At 45.1% G+C, this 27,266-nt stretch overlaps 1 protein-coding gene across 1 annotated transcript; it reads left to right on the top strand.

The window, feature by feature from the left end:
* Window positions 1-4,100: 4,100 nt before the first annotated feature.
* col9a2 (procollagen, type IX, alpha 2) lies at window positions 4,101-26,769 on the top strand. The gene is made up of 21 exons (XM_048229122.1): window positions 4,101-4,134; window positions 5,679-5,732; window positions 6,217-6,271; window positions 9,099-9,152; window positions 9,580-9,633; window positions 10,373-10,426; window positions 10,554-10,607; window positions 10,911-10,964; window positions 13,246-13,290; window positions 13,834-13,887; window positions 14,161-14,214; window positions 14,436-14,489; window positions 15,058-15,129; window positions 15,999-16,034; window positions 16,180-16,224; window positions 16,345-16,377; window positions 17,086-17,232; window positions 18,396-18,450; window positions 21,383-21,571; window positions 24,553-24,630; window positions 25,435-26,769. The coding sequence occupies exons 3-21, from the start codon at window positions 6,269-6,271 to the stop codon at window positions 25,638-25,640; spliced, it is 1,341 nt and encodes a 446-aa protein (XP_048085079.1). The 5' UTR covers window positions 4,101-4,134; window positions 5,679-5,732; window positions 6,217-6,268; the 3' UTR covers window positions 25,641-26,769.
* The last annotated feature ends 497 nt before the right edge of the window (window positions 26,770-27,266 follow it).

Genomic DNA, 27,266 nt, shown 5'->3' with positions numbered 1-27,266 from the left:
TTTACATTTAAAGTGAAAGGCATGTACGGTAATCCAGCTATCTAAAGAGCACTCTGTCACAAAATGTAACAATTGATGAGACAGCAACGAGTGTCAGGCAACACGACTGGTCTGCATGGGTATGCTTAAGAATTTTATAGGATTTCAATTTTTCATTTGATTATTATTGTGGTAAGTGTTGTTTTTTTCAGGCTATGCTTTCGATTGTAACCCCTTGTCAGTCAATAGTGAAAGCACAGTTACAGCATGTGAAATTAGGGTATGTATTTGCATCGCTGGCAGTCTTATACTGACTTCCTGTTCCTGTTGCTGTTTCCTCTCCCAGGGCATGATGGGAACTCCTGGGCCTCCAGGCCTGCCAGGACCTCCAGGCAAACCAGTAAGTTCAATTTTAGCCCCACAGGATGAAAGATAAAGATACAACTATAACTATAAATATCTATAACGATAAAAACAAAGTGTTTTAGAGTCCAGTGTGTTAGAATAGAGTGAATTAGAGTCAACTGTGTTAGACCAACGGTGTGTTAGAATAGAGTGTGTTAGAGTCCAGTGTGTTAGAATAGAGTGTGTTAGAATCCAGTGTGTTAGAATAGAGTGAATTAGAGTCCAATGTGTGAGAATAGAGTGTGTTAGAATCCAGTGTGTTAGAATAGAGTGTGTTAGAATCCAGTATGTTAGAATAGAGTGAATTAGAGTCTACTGTGTAAGACCAACGGTGTGTTAGAATAGAGTGTATTAGAATAGAGTGAATTGGAGTCCAATGTGTGAGAATAGAGTGTGTTAGAATCCAGTGTGTTATAATCCAGTGTGTTAGAATAGAGTGAATTAGAGTCCACTGTGTTAGACCAACGGGTGTGTTAAACCAAAGGTGTGTTAGACCCATGGTAGCAGCCGTTCATTCCTTAGCTGTGTTAACATTCTAGTGTGGAAGTAGTTTGCCCTGTTGAAATGGGATGAGACACACACACACACACACACACACACACACACACACACACACACACACACACACACATACAAAATATTTCTTATTTGTAGTTTTCACCAGTGAGTAGAAACAGCATTGAGACAGTCTGTGTTTATCGTCTGATATCATATTCACTTTGAGCGGGTGCAGCATAATATTGACTGAATCCAAATCACCACCTCAGAGTTGGAGATCTCACTGGAATCCGGCTGAGTAGGCTGAGGCGAATATTTAGCAGTTAATAACACTCTGCTTTTGTCTGTGTGTGAACTCAGTTTCTCTCACTCTTTGTTCTCCTCAGGGACCTCCCGGAAAGTTCCTCGGTGGAGGAGAGGAGGGCAGCGCTGACTTCCAGGTGAGACGGTGCAGCGTTGCCCCTAGCAACAGCCATTTATTTGGTACTGTATGCGTGAGGCACAGGTTTTGATTCAAGTCAACAACATGCTGGTCCAAATATCACTAGGGGTGGTAAGTTGTAACTAGTAAGAGACCTATGTGTAAGCACATATTCGTTTAACCTACAAGATAGGTGGACAAAGTTTAATTTTCCTAAAGTATCTTTCAGGATTGTTTATGTTAAAGTGGCTCTAGTCGTTCTATTGGGATTATCAGGTAGGATCCAGCAGCATGCTAAACCCCCTGCCCTTTCTAAGCCAGCCCAGTTCTCCCAGTGTGGAGGAGCAGGGGCAGACACTCTGTAGATAGATAGATAGATAGATAGATAGATAGATAGATAGATAGATAGATAGATAGATATTTTATTGATCCCCAGGGGAAAGGGAGGGTTGTGCTAGGAATCTGGGATGTTAACAAGCCCCATCTTCCCACCAGAGCCACACGCATGTCAACCTCACATCTCCCCACCAGGGCCACACGCATGTCAACCTCACATCTCCCCACCAGGGCCACACGCATGTCAACCTCACATCTCACATCTCCCCACCAGGGCCACACGTGTGCCTCTCTGCACTCACATCTCTGATCTCGCTCTCCTACTATTTCTCCCTCTTTCTCTGTCTCCCCCTCTCTCTCCCTCTCCTCTCCCTCTCCTCCCTCCTCTCCCTCCCTCTCCCTCCCACTCCTCTCTCCTCTCTCTCTCTCTCCTCTCTCTCCCTCTCCCTCCTCCTCCTCTCCTCTCCTCTCCTCTGCTCTCTTCTCTTCTCTTCTCTTCTCTTCTCCTTTCCTCTCCTCTCCTCCTCTCTCTCCTCTCTCTCCTCTCCTCTCTCTCCTCTCCTCTCCTCTCTCTCCTCTCTCTTCTCTTCTCTTCTCTCCTCTCCTCCTCTCTCTCCCTCCTCTCCTCCTCTCCTCTCCTCTCCTCTCCTCTCTCCTCTCTTCTCTTCTCTTCTCTTCTCCTCTCCTCCTCTCCTCCTCTCTTCTCTTCTCTTCTCCTCTCCTCTCCTCCTCCTCTCCTCTCCTCTCTTCTCTCCTCTTCTCTTCTCTTCTCCTTTCCTCTCCTCTCCTCTCCTCTCTCCTCTCCTCTCTTCTCCTCTCCTCCTCCTCTCTTCTCCTCTCCTCTCCTCTCCTCTCCTCTCCTCTCATCTCCACCTTGCTCCTCTCCTCTCTCCTCTCTCTCCTCTCTCCTCTCCTCTCTCTCCTCCTCTCCTCTCCTCCTCCTCTCCTCTCCTCTCCTCTCCTCTCCTCTCCTCTTTCTCCTCTCCTCTCCTCTCTTCTCCTCTCTCCTCTCCTCTCCTCTCTCTCTCTCCTCTCCTCCTCTCCTCCTCCTCTCCTCTCTCTCCTCTCTCCTCCTCTCCTCTTCTCTTCTCTCCTCTTCTCTTCTCCTCTCCTCTCCTCTCTTCTCTCCTCTCCTCTCTTCTCCTCTCCTCTCCTCTCTCCTCTCTTCTCCTCTCCTCTCCTCTCCTCCTCTCTCCTCTCATCTCCACCTTGCTCCTCCTCTCCTCTCCTCCTCTCCTCTCTCCTCTCTTCTCTCCTCTCCTCTCCTCTCCTCTCCTCTCCTCTGCTCTTCTCTGCTCTCCTCTGCTCTCCTCTCCTCTCCTCTCCTCTCCTCTCTCCTCTCATCTCCACCTTGCTCCTCTCCTCTCTCCTCTCTCCTCTCCTCTCCTCCTCCTCCTCTCCTCTCCTCTCCTCTCCTCTCCTCTGCTCTTCTCTGCTCTTCTCTGCTCTCCTCTGCTCTCCTCTGTTCCTCGCCTCTCCTCCTCTCTTCAGCTCTCTTCTGTTGCCCTCATTGATATGGGAGTTTGTGGAATCCCCCGTAATGAGCACCATTAAGTGGATTTCATCAAAGCCTCCCTGTGCCCATTAGTGTGGGTCTGGGCTAAGACCCAGGGCTTGCCGGGCCCCCAGAGCCTTAAGCCAGGCCGCACCGGGCCAGACTGAGTCGACCCGGCAGGACGACCCGCCTGTGTGTGTGTGTGTGTGTGTGTGTGTGATTCAGGATCGTTAGAGGAACCAGGGGCTTCGGATTTTGGGTCTCCTCCAAAAGTGCCGCTTTTGCACACACACACACTAACACACACACACACACACACACACACACACACACACACACACACACACACACACACACAGCCCTTTGAAGCCCAGATCAATCCTCCTCATTTCTTTTAATTAGACTTTGGGGTTTCTGAGTGCTATGGGTTGGTGTGTGTGTGTGTGTGTGTGTGTGTGTGTCCTCTTCCTTCTTGTCCCCTAGTCCTTGCCTTCCAATAATCCACAGTATAACACTGACCTGATTTGAGAGCTAGAAGTGAATCAATCACCGACTCACTTCTGCTAGCATTGAAGACGAGAGATGAAATGCCTTTGCCTTCGGCCGAGTGGATGAGTGCCTCTGGCTCTGGTCTCTGTGTGTTGACCATTGCCCTGAACTCTTTCAGTGTCCCACCAACTGCCCAGCCGGACCAAAGGGGCCCCAAGGACTACAGGGAGTGAAAGTAAGTGAACTACAAATCCCAGACAGCAGGGGTGAAAAAGATTGAACCTCAAATTGTGTGTGTGTTTGTGTGTCTGAACTACACAGATGATTTCTTTCAAGATTAAAAAAAAAGCCTGATTAGGTTTTAGTGCCTTGGGGATTGGTAATTATTGGAATATGATGGGCTCTTTATCACGCTGGCTGTGTTTGATCTTTGGCTAACAGAGCTGTTTTCCGACAGGGGCACAAAGGTCGGGCTGGTATTCTGGGTGACCCGGGAAGCATCGGGAAGTTAGTAAGTAGAAAACAGAAGCCTTTGATCATTCTCCATAAGCTACAGTATCTGTAAAATCTGACCAGCCATCCAAAAAACAAACGAAAGAAAAAAAAAACACAAGATAACTTTGGTTCGAATGGCTTTGCTGATTCATTCTTTCATTTCTTTCTTGAGTTTGGAATCAAGTCAAGTTTAAGTCAAGGTATTTGTATGGTCATCTCAGGGACAACTGGACAGTGTACCAGATCAAATATAAACAGTGTTAACAGAGCAAGGTGCATGCTGGGTATATGTGTGTGTGTGTGTGTGTGTGTGTGTGTGTGTGTGTGTGTGTGTGTGTGTGTGTGTGTGTGTGTGTGTGCTCTTCTGTGCTTATGTAACATTACTAGCTGTAAGAATTATCAGAGAGATGCATTCGCTAACCCCAGGTGGATTAAAAGACATGTTTGAAAACTCATCTCCCTCAACAGAAATGATAGAATAATTATTTTGCATAAGTATGGATGTTTTTTGGCCTCATTATTCAAATTGAAATGTATTTTGCAATTGGTAATTCAGTGTGCAAATTAGTCAATCGATATGAGAACGCATTGCATTTCATCTGTCAGCAAAACACATTTCTTCTTGAATGAAGAGGCCCAAAAGCAACCGTATGTACGGGGCCTAAAATAGCCGCAAGCCTCCCAGGGAGACTGTCAAATGAGTGCAGTGAAGGGCAGAATGTTGAGGATATTCATACTAGCTCCCCCCTGGACCATAGATATTACACCATGCTCCTCTCCCCCCTGGACCATAGATATTTACACTGTGCGTATCTCCCCCCTGGACCATAGATATTTACAGGGTGCTTCTCTCCCCCCTGGACCATAGATATTACATCATGCTCCACTTCAGAGACCCCCCCGGACCGATCTCTGCACATTCATCTGCATGAAAACAAATTGCTTGAATAAGCTATGCAGTTAATAAATACAACATGCCATAATTGTTTATAATGACACATCTGGTCATACACAACAGCCATTCTCTCTCTCTCTCTCTCTCTCTCCCTCTCTCTCTCTCTCCTGACACACACACACACACACACATACAGACCTGCAGTAGTGGGTGGAACTGGCAGTAATGAAGCCCCCAGAGCCCCTTGACTGACACTAATCTGAGTGTGATTAGTCAGGCGTGGCTCAGGCATGGCGAAGCGAGCCCAGATGAAAGGGATCGGGAGCGAGCTGGCTTCCCCAGACCCAGAGAGTTGGAGCACTGTGTGAATTAATCCGGAGTAATGAATCCCACATCACAGAAAATGGGAACATAAGGTACTCATGTGGATGTTTTCCATAGTTGGGATAAAGTCAGTAGTGGATTATCTCAAAGTTACAGCATGCACACATGCACATCAGTGTCTTACTAACATGTGGTGTTTATCTTCTCTATAGGGTCCTGCAGGAGACGTGGGCATCGCATCAGTGTCTTACTAACATGTGGTGTTTATCTTCTCTATAGGGTCCTGCTGGAGACGTGGGCATCTCTTTCTTACTAACATGTGGTGTTCATCTTCTCTATAGGGTCCTGCTGGAGACGTTGGCATCTCTGGGGAGCAAGGCATCCCTGGCCCTCCTGTAACGTATTTCTTTATATATCTCCAAAAGATAACCGTATGGTATTGATTACAGACCATGTAGACAACGTCCACTATCGGGTGGAATCCTCGTAACTCCATATTTTTTGTTGGCTTATTTTGACAACGCAATGTTGAAAAATACGTTTTTTTTTCAATTTCCTGAACACAGATTTGGAGATACAAGGTTTCCACCCGACAGCAGCGAAATGTTTGTCCATATATCACAAACGTACAGTATATGTCAGGCCTACTTATGTACAGTAAGATTAATCTTTATTAACAATGAGGACAAATGCTCCTCTTTGATTGCTGAAGTATTACATTAAATACATTAAATACACTTTGGAATTTACATCTAAAATGCTATTTGAATGATTGAGTATGGTAAGTGAATACTCCATACAGACGCTATATTGAAGTTGTAGCGTATAGAGAAGCCAACTGGTAGCAGCCTATGCTAATGTCTTTATTTCATCTTCTAGGGCCCACAGGGTATCAGAGGTTACCCAGGCATGCAGGGACCCTAAGGGGGAGATGGTAAGTACATGACAACCCCAAACTTCACTCTAGCACTCTCTCAGTGGCTTGCCACCTGTATCCCTCTGGCATCCATTCACTTAGCAGCAATTTACTCCTTCTCCAATGCCACTTAGGCAGGGATCACATTAGCCAGCGGCAAGCGGCAGGTTTCCTATTGTTCTCTATGGTTCGGCAGCGGAACGGTGGCAACGCTGGCGTAACGTTAGCGTTGAACAAGCTGAGCGTTGAACTTGGTTCAACTTTCAAAGCGCAACGCGAGCGTATTCAACTGTCAGTTAAGGCAAACCGTTTGTGTTACCATAGGAACGAGATAGAACTTATTATGGTCTGAGCGTTGTGTGGTGTCAAAATCCACATTAAATAATACAAACTCAAAAGAAGTCCGCACACCGTGGATGTATACTGCAGATGATGGCTTTAATGCACTCCGGAGCATTAGTGAAGCAAGCAAGTAAGTGAAAGCAAAGTAAGATAAGTGAGCAAAGTGAGTAGTGAGCTAAGTAAGATATCATCCTCTGGCTGTTGTCCAGCCTTTATACCCCTTCAAGTCATCCCAGGCAAGACACTCTATGTTTACAGATAACTGACCAAGTAATATATGGTACTTCACCTTTGCCCTCTCATCCTGTTATTCATACATTCTTTGGGTTTTGCCATTCTTTGGGTTTTGCTTTACATTTCCTGGCACCAAACCTTATCTATGCCATTTTCTGCCAGGCCTGCTCTTTCACTTAAACCAGTCTTCCTTTCCGACACTGAACATACTACAGACTTCAGTTTCACAAAACAATGATATTACACAGAATAAAGATACTACATAAAAGATATATAAACTAAAGGATTTCAACGAAGCCCACGACAGTTGCGCTTGTCGCTGCCGCTTGCCGCTGGCTAATGTGATCCCCGCCTTACAGTGCAGTCAGGGTGGAGGCCTGGTAAGTAAAGACACCCCAAACAAACTCCCCCAAACTCTCACGCTTCCTCTGTGGGTTTACACCTGAGGACCTCTGACATTCGTTCACTTAGCAACCACTTTTATCCAAAGACAACTCAAAGTTCAGTTAGGGTGCAGACCTGGTAAGCAAAAGACAACCCAAAACTCCAGTCCTGGTCAGTAAAAGACCACCCAAAACTCCAGTCCTGGTCAGTAAAAGACCATTCCAAACTCCAGCGCTCTCTCAGTAGTTTTACACCAGTATAATCATTCCAACAGCGTGCAGCTAAGGCACAGGCATCTGTTATCCTCCAGCTCTCTTATCACCAGTCTATTTAGCTCTGTAAGTATTGACCATACAAACCACCATTGACCCTCTTTCTGTACTTAGCACTTAGCAGCCACTTTTACACGTTTTAAAGTGCAGTTTGGGTTCAGGCTTCTGCATTGTTATCTCCTCCTAGCTCTGGAAGTATTGATCTTATATTGTCTGTCTTACTGGCATCTTGGTCTGCCAGTTGAGTTAAGCCGGGTAGAGTTTTTTTTTTTTTTTTTCAGTCGCCCACCACATGGTAAACATGGCCAAGTTAACTTACCTCTCTTCTCAAACTGACTACTCAAACTTTGACTACGGTAATTTTATTTAAATGACTCAGTTTATTTGAGATGTGCGCTGGGCTATATGAAATGCGTGAAGCTTCGTCCTGCTTTCGATTAAGACGCAACCAGACGCGACCATACGCGACACTGACACAGTGGGAGCTGCCCGCGCGAGGCTGAAATTTGTTGCGCAACAGGAAATTACGTCATTCTGACGTCACACTGTCACGCGACAGGTTGGGAGCGGCGAGTATACTGTACGTAACATGTTTTAATCAGACGTGATCAGTCTGACTGCTCACACTGCAAAACAGCCACTAAATATTTCCGACATGCGTCCAATCTGATCGGACCGCAGCTGGAATGATGATTGTGATGCCGCTCAGACCGTACCACAAATCAAACAGAAGTCGGCCTGATTAAAACGTTTGTTGGGATCCAACTGAATCGGGGCTAAAATCACATCAGATTTGCACACACATAGCAGTCAGACCAAGGGGGTATGATACCTGAGGTGTTTACTGGCCAGATGATAGTTAGGTTTGAACTTAACAATACACATTATCTATCAGAGCCCAAAGCCTGCTCTGCCCTAGAGCAAGCATGTAATTCAGCGTTGGCAAGGAAGGAAAAATGTCCTTTTAACACAAAGGACAGAGAATTCTCTTCAAAGTCTCTGTGTGTTTTCTCATCAGCGGCAACAGTCTGCAAGAAGCAGTTCTGATCACTCTAGTCCATCCAGTCCCCCCCCCTGCCCACACACACACACACACACACACGCCACACACACACACCCCACACACATCCCACTCCCCCCTTCCATCCAGTTTCACAGGTGAGGGTGTCTGAGTCCACCCACTGTCCATTTGTAGTTAATGTCTCTATATTGCTGTTATGGCTGATGGTGTAGCTGCTGTTTGTGAAACAACCAGGCTGTTATCTACATCCATTATAAACAATCACTTTTCTCCTGCAATTTAGTCTTTGGGGAAACCCATTTGTGGAGAGTGCTTTAATGGGCACTGCTCAAAACAGAAAACACAGTAGTCCTGTGAAGCAGCTCGCCATTCAAAACACACTTGACATGCCACATTCACTCGACAAGGCCACACTAACATGCTGAGATATCTTGACCGTTAGTTGCAAATGTGTGTTCCTTTTGTGTCTCATTAACATGCTCAGATGTCTTGACCGTTAGTTGCAAATGTGTGTTCCTTTTGTGTCTCATTAACATGCTCAGATGTCTTGACCGTTAGTTGCAAATGTGTGTTCCTTTTGTGTCTCTGCCAGGGTCCGCGTGGTTACAAGGGTCTCTTGGGGCCTGTTGGCATCCCTGGCATCCCTGTAAGTACAGCATCTCTCTCTCTCTCTCTCTCTCTCTCTCTCTCCTTCTCTCTCTCTTTCTCTCTATCCTTTTCTCTCTTTCTCCTCTCTCTCCTAACTTTCTCTCTCTCTCCTCTCTCTCTCTAACTTTCTCTCTCTCTCTCTTTCGCTCTTTCTCTCTCTCCTCTCTCTCTTTCTCTCTCTATCCTTTTCTCTCTTTCTCTCCTCTCTCTCTCTAACTTTCTCTCTCTCTCTCTCTCTCTCTCTCTCTCTCTCTCTCTCTCTCTCTCTCTAACTCTCTTTCTCTATCGTGGATTTACAAAGAACATCACATCCACTTTGCTGTAGTCCATGGTTTGAATAGCTGAATAGCTGAATAGCTCAGTAATAGCTCAGTATAATTGACTGCACAGGTTAATACCAGTGAATTTTGTTTGGTTCGTTCAAGGGTGAGGAGGGGCCCCAGGGACCTCCTGGTGAGCCTGGTGACAAAGGTGATTTGGTGAGTATCTATCTTTTATAAACCTATCCATCCACGCTCTGTGGAAACCTCCACATTTTTCTATCCTACTTCCTTTACAAATCTGTGGGGACCAATCACAAGGTGTTGGGGGCTTATCTACATGGTGCACCCGGATCGTTGGTCTCATTGGTTGAAGGGCGTACAGAGTCATTTGAACTATGCCCATTGATCACGCCTCTTGTGCAGTAGAACATACAGAGCAGACTCCCCAGACTAATGTTCGATCTTAAAAGATGGTGTGGTGTGGTAGTCTGGTGATAGCCAGGCTATCCATTCTCCCATCCATCCATTTATCCATTTATCCATCCATCCATCCATCCATCCATTCATTCATCCATTAATCCATCCATTCATCAATCCATCCATCCATCCATTCATCCATTTATCCATTCATCCATTCATCCATCCATCCATGTATCTATTCACCCATTCACCCATATATCCAGGCATCCCCACCTCCGTTTACCTCTTCCCTGCAAAAGCACACATCCCTTTATACATTCATGAATTCATTCAGAACAAAATGATTAATACATAAAGTTTGTTGTTATAGATACACAACTGTATCTTTTTTCATGCCGTTGGTTTGATTAGCTAAAAAAGTTGGTTGCCTCAAGAAAGTCAACAGTCTGTTCCTAGTTTGGATGGGTTAGCTAATAGATCTACAACAGTCTGTTCCTAGTCTGGATGGGTTAGCTAATAAATCTTCTCTTCCCAGGGTGGAGTTGGCATCAAAGGACCCCAGGGTGCTGTTGGAAAGAAGGGAGAAAATGTACGTACCAAAACAAAATCCTCATTCAGATGTTTAGCAGTTTGAATAATGTAACTTTATCCCACCCACCGTAATTCTCTCTGCAAACACTCACCTGCCCATACCTGGCATCTCTGCTGTGTTTCAGGGTTTGCCAGGAATTGATGGCAAAGATGGAACTCCTGGAATTCCTGGCATTAAGGTATGAGATCATGTTTGAGTTGCTTTTATAGACATATACATACATATACATATACATATACATATACATACATTGACGTCTGTATTATTCAATCATGAGGTTGTGTCCGATACATTGCACTCAAACGTTCACATGCACACTGACTCTAGCATGCACAGTATATGACATTCAAACGTTCACATGCACACACTGACTCCAACATGCACTGTCTATGACAAAGCTTTGGCGACAGCATGGCTCACTGGAGCAAGACCTGTGTGCACATAGGGCTGCGTGTGATGAGTCTTTTCTCTCCCTGTTCAGGGCGCTCCAGGACAGAGTGGAAGACCAGGACCTCCTGGCTCCCAGGGGGCAGCAGTGAGTATTATTCCCCTCTTCCTCACGTCTCCCAAAGGACCATAGATATTAGAAAGCTAGATACGGCTCCAGATCGTACATAAATAACGCCGCCATCGTGGTGGGGGCAATGGTCACTGGAGGTCACTGGAGAAACAGGTGTCTCTGACTGGAAATCAGACAGGTGTCTCTGATTGCCGGCAAGTGTTGCCCATAGATAGTAAGGCAATATGGTGGCCGCATTCACGTATGCCACCTAATAGAAATCGACGGACAATGCGGTATCTAGCTTTCTAATATCTATGCAAAGTACCTTTAACTGTGATAAACCACAACCGCAGTCATTATAGTCATCAAAAGACCTGTGTAGAACTATGAGTATTTTCTCCATTACTCTCGGTGACTTTAAACGGTAAACCATAACCTACCATTGCAGGCGTGGTGGATGAGCAGCGGTAGTGTCAGTCAATCAGACTCATCAATCAGCGTCAGCGACAATCAAATTTGATTCCCAAACCCACTGTTGTGAGTCAGTGTGGCTTTGGATAAAAGCGTCCGCTAGATACCAGTCACTTTATGCTACTAATGGAATTGTCTATGGGTAATCCGTTCTGGCCTATAGGCTTGCCGTAGTTCCTCAGGTACTGAAGGTAAGACAGAGCAGAGACACTGGCAGGTGTATCCACATATCTGATCTAGCATGTTTTGACATAACTAGGGTGCAATAAAAAATCTCATCCTGATCCTCAAGGCTTGCAGTCTACCGTCATTTCCCAACTATTAGCCGCGGCTTATACATTGATTTTGCAAAATTTCTTCAGCTATGAGGTTAATAAACGGGGGCAGTTAATATGGTATTAATATGGTTTTGTTTCTTTTAACTTGCATAAAACACTGTCCTGCGGCTTATACAGAATGCGGCTAATACACAGGAAATTACTGTATAGGTTAAAAGGACAATCAAAACATCAAGTTCACCATGTTTGTCCAGTGCATTACTTTACTAAAGAGATCAGGTGGTCAAAGTGGTTTAGTGGTGCCTCCCACCTACGCTCACCTCCATGAGGCGTCCATGGCCCCAGCTATATGGGCTAAAACCGCTCTTGATAGCTGTGCCTATAGTCCCCTTCAGAATGCTGTGTTGTGTCGCTGGGTCCTCAAGTGATGGAGGGCACTATGCTGCTGTCTCCATCCGCACGTCCTGTGGTCCTAAAAGACACCCACACCTCAACACCAGCTGAGGTGCAGCGCTGGAGCAACGACCCGCTGCAAGGACACCACCTGAACATTCTAACAAAAGATTCTGTTCCACAACAATGCAAGATTCTAGAAGATATCCTTTCGACCATTCATTTGCCAACGTTCCCGTCACACTGGTCAAGTCAAGTCAAGTCAGTTTTATTTTTAAAGCGCATTTAACATGAGTGGTGTGACGGTACGGAAGAGAAGGACACTTATACAGTAAGAAAAGGGCACATATACAGTAGACAGGAAACTCATAGAGACATGATTGAGGCGGTGAGGAGATAAGGTGGCTCACTCTATATTCACACATAGGCCCTTCAGGAGAAGTGGACATGCTGTAAAAGAGAGGATACATAGGAAATGAAAAGCGTAGAGGGTTGGTCACATCTATTTGCTGTTTTATGTCCAGAAAAACCCCCAGAAAAATGAGCCAAAAACAAAGAAAATGAGAAGCACAGATTGTGTGTGTGTGTGTGTGTGTGTGTGTGTGTGTGTGTGTAGGTGCATGTATGTGTGTGTGTGTAGGTGCATGTGTGTGTGTGTGTGTGTGCGTGTGTGTGTTTATGTGTGTAAAGGGTAGGTATGTGTGTGTGTGTGTGTGTGTGTGTGTGTATGCAGGTACGTACGGATGTGTGTGTGTGTCCATCCACGGGCCTCTGTTTTCTGGGCGTTCATCCAGGCTGACCCTGTGACCTCGTCCAGCCTCTGAATTTAAACCACCTTGAAATAGCACTTAGTCAGCCGCAAACAATTCATCTTCATCAGAGCGGCCTCTTTGTCCTGCCGGGGCAGGCTAATGAACCGTACCGGCTGCACTGGCCCAGGGTATCGCTGCCGCGCCACACCGCACCGCACCTGACTGCGCCACGCCGTGCCGGGTAATCGAGCTTCTCTGACCACTCGCTCACTCCCATACGGGAAGAGTAATTACACTTCAGCTGCAAGACCTTCAGCAAGGGTTTTTTAGATCATGGCTGAAGTAGCATTACTTGTTCTTGACCTTACGACCCCTCACTCTCACTCTCTTTCTCTCTCTCTCTCTTTCTTTTTCGTCCAGGGTTTGCCAGGTAGCCCCGGAACTAAAGGTGGAGTCGGAGACAAGGTAGGCCCTTCTGCTCTTGACTGGGCAGCTAGTCTTGTGAATTCTGTTGCATTTTAGGCATCTCTAGACAATCAAATGTTGAGGGACTGAAGCTTTTACTGAATGGACACTGATGGTCACTTAGAAAGGGCATTAAATACAAGTTAATAAGAGTATACTCAATACATTTACCATGTTTTAGACCTAATATACATTTGTCACATGATATCACTTTAATAATTTGGCAACATTTATCAACAATCAAATGTTAAATATTATTATGTATTATATATATTACTATTACTACTACTATTACTACTTTTATATATTAGTAATACTATTATATTTAGTATATTAGTATACACACATGGCCCAAGAAGGAGTGTTGCTGAATGGGTCTTAATGGTCACCTACTGGAAGAACCTTGCTGACCATCTACTTTAAGATCTTAACATCTACTTACTGATCACCTACAGAGGGCATTTTCTACCAGGGAGGCAGGAAGAGTAAAGGCATGACCGTGGTTAGTTGACCTGTGTTGTTGATTGTTGCTGTTTTCCTCAGGGAGAGACTGGACCCCGAGGTGCTGTTGGGATGTCTGGATCTCCAGGCCCTCAGGTAGGTCACGAGGGTCAACCCACAGCAAGGTCGCTCTGACCTTGGCCATTCTCTTGACCTGCATGCCCTTGCTTCTTGAACCTGAACTCTGTCTTTATTTTTGTATTTTTTGCAACTTCTTGTTTTTCTTCTTCCTCTTCTTTGTCATCATCCTCCTCCTCTTTTTCATAAAGGTGTTGCTGTTGTTTGCTTTGCTTTTCCTTAGATGTTGTGCTTAACTGAATCAAATACATTTGTCTGATACACACATACATCTTCATTTGTCTCTTGTAGGGAGAGCCTGGCCCCCCTGGTGAAGCTGGTATGGAAGGTGTCCCAGGACCCAAGGTGACTTCCTTTATTTTTTATTTTAATTTTGAAATGTTTTGAATAACGTTCATATTTGTTTTTTGACTGTTTTCTCACCAAAGCATATTTAGAATTGTCACTTCAGAACGTTGCTGCCCATGACTACAGTTATATATCTCATTAAGAGATGTATACGAGTCATAAAAAAAGGGATAGTTTCTTCTTACTGCTGTCTGATTGCGTTCTCCTCTTGTCCACAGGGTGACAGGGGAGAGAGAGGACCGGTGGGACCCCAGGGTGTTGTGGGCAAAGCAGTGAGTCGGAAAACCCTTTCTGTCCTGCCTTTATCCAAAATATTTACGTGAGCTCATTCAAACGCTTACACATCAGAGAGAATCCAGAAATAGAGTGGTGGCGTTGTGGATGTGTCTTGAACTGGACACATCAAAGCATCCTTGGGGCTTCTTGAACATGGTTTTGTGCACATTAAGGTGCTCATATGTTGTTCTTAATCTGTTCCTTTGGTTATTACATCTTGTAGAGTGATTTGTGTGTTAAATTAGTCTATATGGCATTTCTATATGACACACGCATAAAGGCCTTTAAGGCTGTGCTCCTGATGAAAGCTCACAGTCGTCCATTGAGGAGTGAGAGTTTTTGTTTTTGCAAGTCATTCCAGAATTATACTGTACAGAATTAGAATTTACATTTACCGCCATTCATAACGGTTGCTTGAGTTCATTATTACATCATCAAATGGAATGCTTAGTTAGTGACATTCTAGCCACATGTGTGGGATGCGACTGTGGAGCGGATCTGGGCCACACTTGTTCCAGAGTCTCCAGCACTGTGGCTCTGATGTGGTGCTTTTGTTCTCTGCAGGGAAACAAGGGACAGAGAGGACCCATGGGAATCCCAGGGGCACAAGGACTTACCGGAACCAAAGGCGACAAGGTGTGTGTGTGTGTGTGTGTGTGTGTGTGTGTGTGTGTGTGTGTGTGTGTCTTTGTGTCTGTGTGTCTGTGTGTGAGTGTGAGTGTGAGTGTGAGTGTGAGTGTGAGTGTGTGTGTGTGAGTGTGTGTGTTTGTGTGTGTGTGTGTGTGTGTGTGTATGTCTGTGTGTGTGTCTGTGTGTGTGTGTGTCTGTATGTGTGTGTCTGTGTGTGTGTGTGTGTGTGTGTGTGTGTGTGTGTGTGTGTGTGTGTGTGTGTGTCTGTATGTGTGTGTCTGTATGTGTGTGTCTGTATGTGTCTGTATGTGTGTGTGTGTGTGAGTGTGTGTGTGTGAGTGTGTGTGTGTGTGTGTGTGTGTGTCTGTATGTGTGTGTGTGTGTGTATCTGTATGTGTGTGTGCCATAAATCACACTATTTAATAACTTATCTACATTCTTATTCTCCCAATTCAAATAAACTGTAGCCAAATATAGAACGCTCCTGTGCAATACAGGAACATTGTGTACGGCAGAGCGTGTGATCAATCCTGGTCCAGTGTTCCTGCAATACTACCCCTTGGCCAAGCAGTGGCGCTGTTGACATACAGATACACACGTTAGTCTCGACCGGTGTGCTAGTATTGCCATTTGCATTCTGTAAGCTTATTTCAAGTCATTTTCTTTCCATCAGACATGAAAACAGCCTCTTAAATGTGTGTCGTGTTTCAATTTTACAATATTACGGAAGATAATAAGGAGTGTGCTGCCAATTTAACACTGATAATTGCGGTGTCGACGGGCCGCGTGCTGTCAAAGCAGAATGGATTTCCCACCTCTAATATGCCTCCTTGTGTTACACCCCCATGATCAATCCACATGTTTGATCTCCACAGGGATTCCAAGGACGGGTTGGACCTAAAGGAGACTTTGTGAGTATACTCATCCTGTTGACTAAATGGAGATATATTTAACATCCATTCCATCCGACAATGGGGTTAAAATCAACACATATAATAAACATTTAATCATCTCACTGGCTTCTTTTCTCCCCCCCCCCCCAAATGTCTTTCTCAGGGTGACCCAGGTGTGGAGGGACTGGCTGGGGAGAAGGGGGAGAAGGTGAGTGTTTCTAACAACTTCTTTAGTAAGTGTTTGCAAACTAATTTACATCTTTTTGTTATTTATGGTATCTCTCTCTCTCTCTCTCTCTCTCTCTCTCTCTCTCTCTCTCACACATAGGGTATCTCAGGTGAACCAGGACCTAAAGGACAGGTACAACCAACATGACACAACATTTCAACCATTTGGGTATCTGGATTTAAAACAGAAAAGCAAACGTGATGAATGATTCTGGAGACACTCTGAGGCAATATTAAAACTAAATGTTGATCTTCCATCGCTTCACCCTGAATGCACAAACAACACATTCTCAACAACACATTTGCACATCCCACGCACTTCCCGGTGGAATGCATGTTTGTGCCCATTTATCTATTCATTAAAATGTTCACCATCTAGTTGATATAAAGTTACATTTATTTCCATATTGTTTCCTTTTTGTTAAAGCCCTTTGAGGCAAGCTTTGCGTTACTGGACTGTAAATGAACACGACTTCATCTTCCATTTCTCATTCTCCCAATGTTCCAACTCCAACACGACTTCATCTTCCATTTCTCATTCTCTCAATGTTCCAACTCCAACACGACTTCATCTTCCATTTCTCATTCTCCCAATGTTCCAACTCCAACACGACTTCATCTTCCATTTCTCATTCTCCCAATGTTCCAACTCCAACACGACTTCATCTTCCATTTCTGATTCTCCCAATGTTCCAACTCCAACCCCCCCCCCCCCAATCCTTCTTCCCCCAATGCTTCATCTCATTCCTGCTATGTTCCAGTTAATGCACCCCACCCCCACCCTCAATGTGGCACTACATTCAATCTTATCTTGTCTCTTTTATGTGTGTTCTCCCCACAGCAAGGAGTGCGTGGGGACCAGGGCCATAACGGCCCCACTGGAGATCCAGGCAAACCCGGCGACCCCGGCCCCCCTGGACTGCCCGGCCCCAGGGGCCTCAATGGGGAGAGGGGCGTCCCTGGCATGCCTGGCATCCTGGGAGCAGCGGTGAGACACGACACCTGTTCAGAGTCCGAGTCCATTAAAAACAAACTCCCATGGATCAGGCACTTATAGGATTACTTGGTTAAACTAGAAGGGCCTTTAGAGAGCGCAGACGTCCACCAACGCCAATTGCCATCTCTCAGAAAAATGCAGACAGAGTGAATGGAAAGTCAGTGCATTGGAGGTGACGCAGGAGTTCCGTAAAACTTATCATGGGTTTTGTTTGGGCCCAAACAAAGCAAAGAAACAGGCGAATATCACCAAAAACATCCAAAAATCCCCATGAAGTAATGAACAAGGAAAGTGTGGACCAAGGCAAAGCCTCTTATTATCCAAAGCCTCTGGCATTCAAGGAAGTGCTGTGAGAAACCACACATGTTCTGATCCCAAGTCCAGGCAACAAAAGAGTTCCTCTGTAAAATGAGCATCCGGACGGATAAAAAGCATGGGGAAGCATCTTATGATGCTGGTCATCCACGGAGCTGTGGAGAGACATAATGCAGTCCATGTTCAGATTCAAAGACCAAGGCCAGCCTCCTACTCGTGGAGCATTTAAAGGATAAGTGGGAACAGTGAGGGTAGTGATGGTTCGAGAAAGGCTTTGCTTGTAATTGGAATCCATGATGGCTCTGCTGTGAATAATCATAGGTTTTTCAGCTGGCCGAAACCCCAGATCAGAGCCCTATAACTCCGACTTTGAAGGCTCACTTGATTCAGTCTCTCACAATGGCTTTACGGCAGACTTTCAGCCCAGAGAATCAAATGTGATGGGAGAAAATTAAAAAGTGTCAGTTTCAGACGACGACAAAGAGGTGATTTGCTTCAAAGACAAAAGGTTTAGTTGTTGTGTGATTAGGAGTCTCCAAGGGTCCCTCGTGTCAACAAAGATCTCTCCATATGCCTCTATTCTTTGTTCTCATCATCAAGAGAGCTATGTGATATAAGGAATGATCATGTTCATATATTATATTAGGATGTGTCAATACTGGCAGATATGTTGGCCCAGATAGAGAGCCATATTGTTGTGGTCAATATTAGCGACAGCTATACTTACTGTGGATATTTATGTGAAGACTCTTTTTTCCTCTCTCTTTCTCTCTCTCTCTCTGGCACACACACACACACACACACACACACACACATGAATGCACCCTTTCTGTCTCTAGGGCCGTGATGCATCTGACCAGCACATCATTGAAGTTGTCCTGAAAATGCTGCAAGGTGAGAAGTCCTAACCTCTCCCTGGTCACGTCCTCAACATGATGATCATGTCCCCTCTCCCTGGTCCAGGTCCTAGTGTCAAGGGTGGTCATGCAAGCTAAAACTTTAAGTGGGCACAGTTAGAGTGTGTGTTTGTGTGTGTGTGTGTGTGTGGAGGGGTCATTATCTTAAATTGATCGTGAAGACTTGTGGGGGTCAATCTGGGTGAGCACATATACTGTACATGTAGCTTCAATGGGCACAGTGCCAGTGATGGTGTCCCTCCACACAACGATAGGGTCCCTCTATAAGAATGATGATAGTGTCCCTTTACATACGAATAGTGTCCCTCCACTTGATGGTAGTGTTCACATGAAGATAGTGTCCCTCTCTGTCCCTCCACATGATGATAGTGTCCCTCTCTGTCCCTCTACATGATGATAGTGTCCCTCCACATGAAGATAGTGTCCCTCTCTGTCTCTCTACATGATGATAGTGTCCCTCTCTGTCCCTCCACATGATGATAGTGTCCCTCTCTGTCCCTCCACATGATGATAGTGTCCCTCTACATGATGATAGTGTCCCTCTACATAATGGTAGTGTCTCTTCACATGAAGATAGTGTCCCTTCAGTCTGATCACGTCCTCAGTGTGGAGATAGATGTGTCCCCTTAATCCAATGCCCTTAGCATGATGATGTCCTGAAGCTAAGGGTTCCCAGCACCTTACTCATCACTCATTACCCTCAAATAGGATTCTCCTGATCCTAAAAGAGGTCCTGTCCTGTGATAACCCCTCATCCTGCAGAACAGTGTCCCCTTTAGACTGGTAAAACATGAAAACCCCTCATCCTGCAGAACAGTGTCCCCTTTAGACTGGTAAAGCATGAGAACCCCTCATCCTGCAGAACAGTGTCCCCTTTAGTCTAGACTGGTAAAGCAGGAGAACCCTTCCATCGTGCAGAACAGTGTCCCCTTTAGACTGGTAAAGCAGGAGAACCCTTCCATCCTGAAGAACAGTGTCTGTCTTTAGACTGGTAAAGCATGAGAACCCTTCCATCCTGCAGAACAGTGTCCCCTGTAGACTGGTAAAGCATGAGAACCCTTCCATCGTGCAGAGCAGTGTCCCCTGTAGAGTGGTAAAGCAGGAGAACCCTCCTGGCCCTGTGACAGTGTCCCCTGTACACTGGTAAAGCAGGAGAGGCCTCCTGGCCCTGTGACAGTGTCCCCTGTACACTGGTAAAGCAGGAGAGGCCTCCTGGCCCTGTGACAGTGTCTTCCCTCCTAAACTATGATAGAGTCGTCCTATTACGCTGTCATAGAGTCCCCCTAATCTGGTCATTGTGTTCTCTCAAGCCTTTGATACAGACCTTTACGCTTGACCCCTCTGATGGAGTTCACCAGAGCGTGTCATGGAGGGCCCTCTCCCTCTGATAGAGTTGTGGTCAGCTGAGCACTGTATCGTCCTCCGCTCTGCAGCCTGTAATCATTTTAATGTCTTTCAGTGGAGACCTCACCAACGACTGAATGCATTTACACACTGACTGGCACACACACACACACACACACACACACACACACACACACACACACACACACACACACACACACACACACAGACACACATACACACACACACACACACACACACACACACACACACACACACACACACACACACACACAGAAATACACACAGACTCACACACAAACACACACACTCAGAAGAATAAAATTATCATCTTAAAATGTAAATCTTAGTGCTTGTGTGTGATGCCCTCCCTTGGCCAAGCCTTGTTAGTTTGGAGTTTTGTCTCTGCTGTTAGGCCTCAGTCAGTTTGGCTCTCCAACTCTTCTCCTCTCCTCTGAGTTGGAGATCTGGGCAGTGTCACAGTGACCTCTATTAGCCAACAGCATTGCACTGTGTAATCCTCTTCTCCAACACAGCAGGGTTATCGCGCACACACACACACACACACACACACACACACACACACACAACACACACACAGACAGACAGACATACAGAGACACACACAGACAGACACACACGCGCGCACACACACACACACACACACACACACACACACACACACACACACACACACACACACACACACACACACACACACACACACTGTGTGTCAACTCAAGCAAGCGGAGAAGAGCGAGAGTGGATTTTCTGTATGCATCACACCCAACAGACAGGGGAGATTTGGGCGAACCAATCGGCTTTTGGATTCAGGCCAGAAGACAAATAGCAGGAACAACCGTAATATCACAGTCAGCTAAATCTACTCTCCCCTATCTGCTGCCTGGCTTGCTGAGCCCTGAGAAATCTTCTAGCGGGACAGAGTGCAAATAGAACACTACTTCCCCCCAGGGGTCACACACACAGTTTTGTCCTCATACTGAACTGGTGACTTGGGACTACTTGCTGCAGAACTACAACTCCATAACTATAACAGAAATACAACTCCATAACTCCCATCAACTCCATAACTGTAAAAAATCAAATATGAGGATTCATTCTGTATGTGCTCACCTTTTACTTCTGCTCAGGGTGTGATGAACAGCATGTCATTTTAGTCATGTATAATTGAGATACAACTACTAACACAATTAAAATCAGTAATCATAATGACATTAGTCATTTAGTAGATGCTTGAGCATTGCAGGATACATTTTATCAACAGACATTGGTATCTGTGCAAAAATCTGTATTTGTGGGGGTACCTGTTGTATCAGCAATGATATACAGATTTGTGTTTCTATTAGTTTGTGTGTTCTTCAGTTTGTGTGCTTCCTCAGTGCTCGGTCTTGTGTTATTAGCACCTGGTCTTCCGTTGAGCTTCTGGAATGTCATTATATCAGATGCAGTATTATATATTATGTCATATATTCTATAACAACATATGTCTGTGGAGGTACTGTATGTGGTTTGTTTCTTCACAGAGAGGCTAGCAGCGGTAGCGGTGAGCGCTAAGAGGGCCGTTTTGGGTGGAGCCGGCGTGATGGGACCACCAGGACCTCCTGGGCCCCCAGGTGCGCCCGGACCTCAGGGGCCGCACGGGCCAGTGGGGGCGCGCGGAATCCCCGGAATCATTGGCGCTCATGGCCAGATTGGAAACCACGGTCTTAAAGGTACAGTGTATAGATATTTATGATGCAGAGCTGGTCTTAAAGGTACAGTGTATAGATTATTTATGATGCAGAGCGGGTCTTAAAGGTACAGTGTATAGATATTTATGATGCAGAGCTGGTCTTAAAGGTGCAGTGTATAGATATTTAACCCTCTAGGCGCCACTGTCGAGTTTACTCGACAAGATGCGGTACTGAATAAAACGGCCGATTTAGTCAAATAGGGTGTCATATTTAGATTCGACATCCACTCCACTAGGTGGCAGACATGTCATACGTCATCCCGAGTCGAAAAAAGGTCATGGTTTAAACAAAACTTTTTGAGCTACAGCGCATTGAATCAGTGCGTGCAATACCGGAGGTAGTGTGCGTGTGAGCCCCTTAGTCAGGCGATATTGTCAGCGTTAGCAGTATTTGCATTAGATTATCGTCTAATGGCATCAAAAAAAAAGTTTACCTGAAATGAAGTGTTGGGTCTTCTATTCGCGGACCCTGATTCTGAAGGGGAATATCTGCCTTCAGGAAATGGCGGTGATTCATTTAGTGAGGGCTTCAGATCGTCCCTGCCTTCAATGATGCAGCTGGACAAAGTGAGAGTTTACTCCATGGTTTAGCTTACACCAAGCACAAGCGTTGAATCGTTTGCCCAATGTCACTGGTGGGAATAATGTTTCCACGGGTTCGGGTGTTCATCGGGAAGTTAGCAGGGTGTTAGTGGTGTGGCGAACAAGGCTGGAGGTAGCCTAATGGCGCTAGCTTCTGTCTTGCCCTCTCCACAATCAGCGGCGACAGTAGCGTGGTGGAGCCTTTGTCTAATGCGACTGGGTATGTTAGGCGAGGTCGAAGTGCTCATAGGAGAGTTAGGGAAGCGTGAGTGGCAGTGTGGGGAGTCGCAATGAGAATGACAGTAGGCCTAGTCCGAGCTGCTAAAATTCTCTCCCACTTTCGGCTTGAGGCAGATCTGGCCATGCTGCTTCTGCATGGTGGAGGTGGTGACACGCTCTCTCCCTCTCCCTCTCCCACACACACACACACACACACATTAGGTCATGCATAGTCTATCACAAGATGATGGGAATGCCGGCCCTGTATGGATAGGGATAGGGAGTCATTATCTCTACAGCAAAAGGCCTGCTACATAAAAAAAAAAATGTCAGCCATTTATTAGTAATGATTTACACTGTTGATTTGCTATCTATTTCCCTGATCATTTAGGACATACACTATGTGTTCCTTTTTGTGTGTTCATGTCCTTGTGATGTGTGTGTCTTTGTCAGCTAAGAAAAAAAACATCAACAAAAACAACAAAAAGAAAAAAAATACTAACATTGTCTCTTGTCTTGTCTCGTCATCTCACTCCTGATCTGTGCCTTGCCGTGGCAAATGAGCTTTTGAACTAAACAGGTCTTGTCTACTTGTGTTTGTGTGTCATCTGAATAATCTATATGTGCCCCATACATGGAATCAGAGTGCCTACTGTATGTAGTAAATGGAAAATCTCTACAGCAAAAGGCCAGTCTACCGCTACATGCATTTGGTTTGTTTCGGCCATTTATTAGTAATGATTTACACAGTTTGTTCACTACTTACTATTTACCTGAGCATTCAGTATTGTGCAATATAGCATACAGAAGGTGAGGGACATTTTGGGGGAAAAGAAGTGGTGCATTTTATCATTCAAACATGCGACTTTTCATGAAAATTCTATAATCCAAGATGGCCGCCACCATATGACGTCATAAATTGCAAATTAGATATAAACATTTAATCTCTACATAAACTTTGGGTCATCCTTAATATTTCTCTAATTTACAGAAAGTCTCTATCTCTTATCACTTTTAAGATATAGCCTTTTGAAATGAAGATGTCAAAATTGATCGTTTTGGAAAAAAACCTCTGGCGCCTAAAGGGTTAAGTATAAGTATAAGTATATGTATATATACTCTTTTGATCCCGTGAGGGAAATTTGGTCTCAGCATTTATCCCAATCCGTGAATTAGTGAAACACACACAGCACAGTGTACACACAGTGAGGTGAAGCACACACTAATTCGGTAGCAGTGAGCTGTCTGCATCAACAGCGGTATTTCGGGAGCAGTGAGGGGTTAGGTGCCTTGCTCAAGGGCACTTCAGCCGTGCCTACTGGTCAGGGTTCGAACCGGCAACCCTCCGGTTACAGGTCCGAAGTGCTTACCAGTAGGCCACAGCTGCCCCAATTTATGATGCAGAGTTGGTGTTAAGGACACAGTGTGTAGGTATTATGCAGAGATAGGCATGGGGAAGGGCAGACATTGCTTGAGTGAATTAGTGTCACAAGTGGTTTTCCATCTAAAACCTCTTTGCTGTTTTCTGAATGTGCACTACTATGTTGAGGTTTTCCTTAATGAGATGCTTCCTGTAATGAATTCTGTATTCTGGTCATAGCTGACATGAATCTACTATAATTCCCCCACTGCGGTCCTCGGATGAGTGTCTTCTTTGTTAGTTCTCCATTAACACTAAGTGGTCACAGCCAAGACTCGTTTTTAGTTCTGTGATTGCTTGTTGGTGGATTGATTCACCTAATGCTCTTCATTTTAGCGATAGTTTTAGGATCTTCAAAAAGCATCCAAAGACTCATCAGTTGTTCTATGTTCATGGTTATTGTATCTATTCTGTTGAACTCTCTAGTTTAAATAGTAAAGAATAATTAAAAACATAAAAGACACAAGTTAGTCAGAACAAAGCTCAGTGTCTTTCATAGTGAAATAGGAACGCTCCACTGAGACACTATTTAGATGCCTCACATCTCCTCTGGAGGGCAAAAAGAGCCTCTGTTGTTTCACAGTGGGTACCGTGACTTCACACTCTGGGGAAGGTCACTCAAACTTTACTCTACTTTGTTTTAAGTTGCCTGCAGCTTTGCCATAGATGCTGGCATCACAGTAGAATAAAGAGTTTGTTTTATTTCATACGGTCATGTTGTTGATGTTTTCGTCCTCCAGGGAAGAGAGGGGCTAAAGGAGAGAGAGGAGACCCTGGCCGCCCGCACCCTGGACAGCCTGGACCACCCGGTCTGCCAGGTCAGTACAACCAGCTTACCAACATCTGGCGACTAGCGTCACTAACATAGCATTCACTGGCCACTTACTGTACACACACACACACCATCTAGTCACTTACACACACAGCATCAACCAGCCACTTACAAACACGGCATCAATTGGCCACTTACTGATGTGACATCAACTGGCCACTTATGAATGTGGCATCAACTGGCCACTTATGAATGTGGCATCAACTGGCCACTTATGAACGTGGCATCAACTTGCCACTTATTGTAAGAACATGGCATCAACTGACCAATTTTGCACATGGCATCAACTGGCCACTTTAGAATGTGGAATTGTGGCAGTTAGAAGAATCACTACGCCATGCAAATTCACTTGAATCTTTCACCAATGTCAGTGTGCTTACTGCGCTTACTGCGTTTACTGCACACACTTTTCATTGTGTGTTTAGTGTCTTGTGTTTATTATATTGTTCTGTTGGCTGTTGTCTCACACTAAACATCAAATGCGGTGTTTTAACATGACACTATATTTTGTCCTTCACTCAATATCTTGTGATGGGAAGAATCAACTAGCTAGGATCTGGATCCACTGAGCACTAAGAACGGTGGCAGCGCTAGCATAACGCTAGCGTTGAACAAGCTGAGCGTTGAACTTGGTTCAACTTTCAAAGCGCAACGCGAGCGTATTCAATTGTCAGTTAAGTCAAACCGTTTGTGTTACCATAGGAAACGGTCTGAGCGTTGCGTGCCACGTGCTGCTTAGCGCTGGTCAATGTTGATCCCCGCCTAACTCTGTATGTGACGTCCTTCACAGGTCCTCCTGGTCTCGACGGAGTGGCCCGAGACGGTAAGCACGGGGAGAGAGGCCCCCAGGGCTCGGCTGGAGAAGCTGGTCGTCCAGGTAAGGCCGGCCCACCGGGTCTCCCTGGATACTGCGAAGCGGCCGCCTGCCTGGCGGCTTCCGCCTACACCTCACCCCGCCTCCAGGAGGCCGGCCGGATTAAGGGCCCTTCCAAGTAAGAGCTGACCCTCACCTCCGCCAGAACGAGGGAGGAGGAGGACAAGAAGAGAGGGAGAGAGAAGGAGAGGCACACTTACAGTACACTCGCTCCCTCTTCTAAACACCAGCGTAAGGGGAAGGGTGGAGGGGGCGGGGGGCAAACCAGCCTGACTGACATTCCAAGACATCTCTCATTGTGACATCATCACTGTGGCCAGTCTACCATTTTGCTGCTGGCAGTGTCAGCCATTTTGGAATACTCCTGCCTCCACCACCGCCCCCAATAGCAGCGTCAGCCGTGACATCATCATTATCACCATCACCATCGCCTTGTGGACATCACCAAACCAGTAGCCCTGGACTGAGAAGAACTAAGAGACTCAAGTCCATGAAAAGTTATATTAAATAAACAGAGGTGCTTTTCTTTTATATTGTGGTCACTTTAAATGTTTTGAGTGTTACTGTTCATTATTTCCAAGCATTGTTTGTTTTTAAACAGGGCAAGTTCGAGCACGCACTACCCCCTAACACAAACACCCCCCAATCAACAAATGTACAAGAGTAGCAATAAAAGACACAAGTCCGTACGCTGAAATCTCATTACGTTTATTGTGAAGGATTTAGTTACCAGTTAAATCTTACTCCAGACTATAAATCTTACTGTGTACAGTTTCCCCACAGACCTATAAGATACTGATTACCTTAATCATGTTCTCTAGTTGCCCAGCAACAGGTTCTTGTCAACAGTCTAACCGATAATTTTAGTGCTATGTAAATCTTTGTAAATGTGTGTTAATTTTATATATAAGGGTGGGTTTTCGTGTTATTGTGAGATCGGAACAGAGACCCTTGGTTAATGAATGTAATCAGCATTTTGGAGTTGAAAGTCCAACCAAACTCACTCTGCTTCTTCATCGAAGGTTTCATTTCCCATCTGATTCCTCTAATGCCACTGTCCACTCCCAATGCAAATGACAACCTTTTGCCGTAACAATAAAAGTGCAGAGAACTGATTATTTTCATTAAACAACAAAAGCTATTTATTGTTCTTTATTTGGTTCATCTGTAAACAAGTTTTCTTTCTTTTTTTTCCACCTGGCTGTTCAGGTCGATCTAAATCAATAAAGAGGAACGTTTTGTAAGACTGAATGTTCTTCTGTATCGTGTGAGAACAAGTGAGGAGGCTACCCTTATTTAGGTCTGTTACTGCATCTAGTTAATTCCCTCATGATTTAGCATTTACACCTTCCAATATACTGTGAAATAAAACCTATCTGTATCATGTAGATGCTCACATTTCTTTTATAAAGGAAAACCATTTCCTATATTAGTTTGTCTGAGAGAGAGAGAGAGAGAGAGGACAAAGAGAGAGACAGTATTGAAATGTTATGTTGCCTCCAGGTTTCTATTTTGGTCAAAACACCTAAATCCTTCACCCACAGCAAGCAAATGCCACCTGGATCAGACACATATTTTACTTGGTCAAAGGTTTGCAGCGAAAGCTGTAATTTTAACAGCGGCCTTCGGAGTGCGGTCAAACGCTTTGTTATTTTGAAATCATTGTATTACCAAATGACAGGCCTTGGGCGTGAAACAGGGGTGAGAACAGGCCAAAGTATCCATGATGACATTTAAACACTGGTATT

This window comes from Alosa alosa, chromosome 20 (assembly GCF_017589495.1).
Source record: "Alosa alosa isolate M-15738 ecotype Scorff River chromosome 20, AALO_Geno_1.1, whole genome shotgun sequence".
In the NCBI taxonomy this organism is placed as follows: domain Eukaryota; kingdom Metazoa; phylum Chordata; class Actinopteri; order Clupeiformes; family Clupeidae; genus Alosa; species Alosa alosa.
Note: the sequence above shows the minus strand (reverse complement) of the source record. Positions and strands in the feature narration are given on the sequence as shown.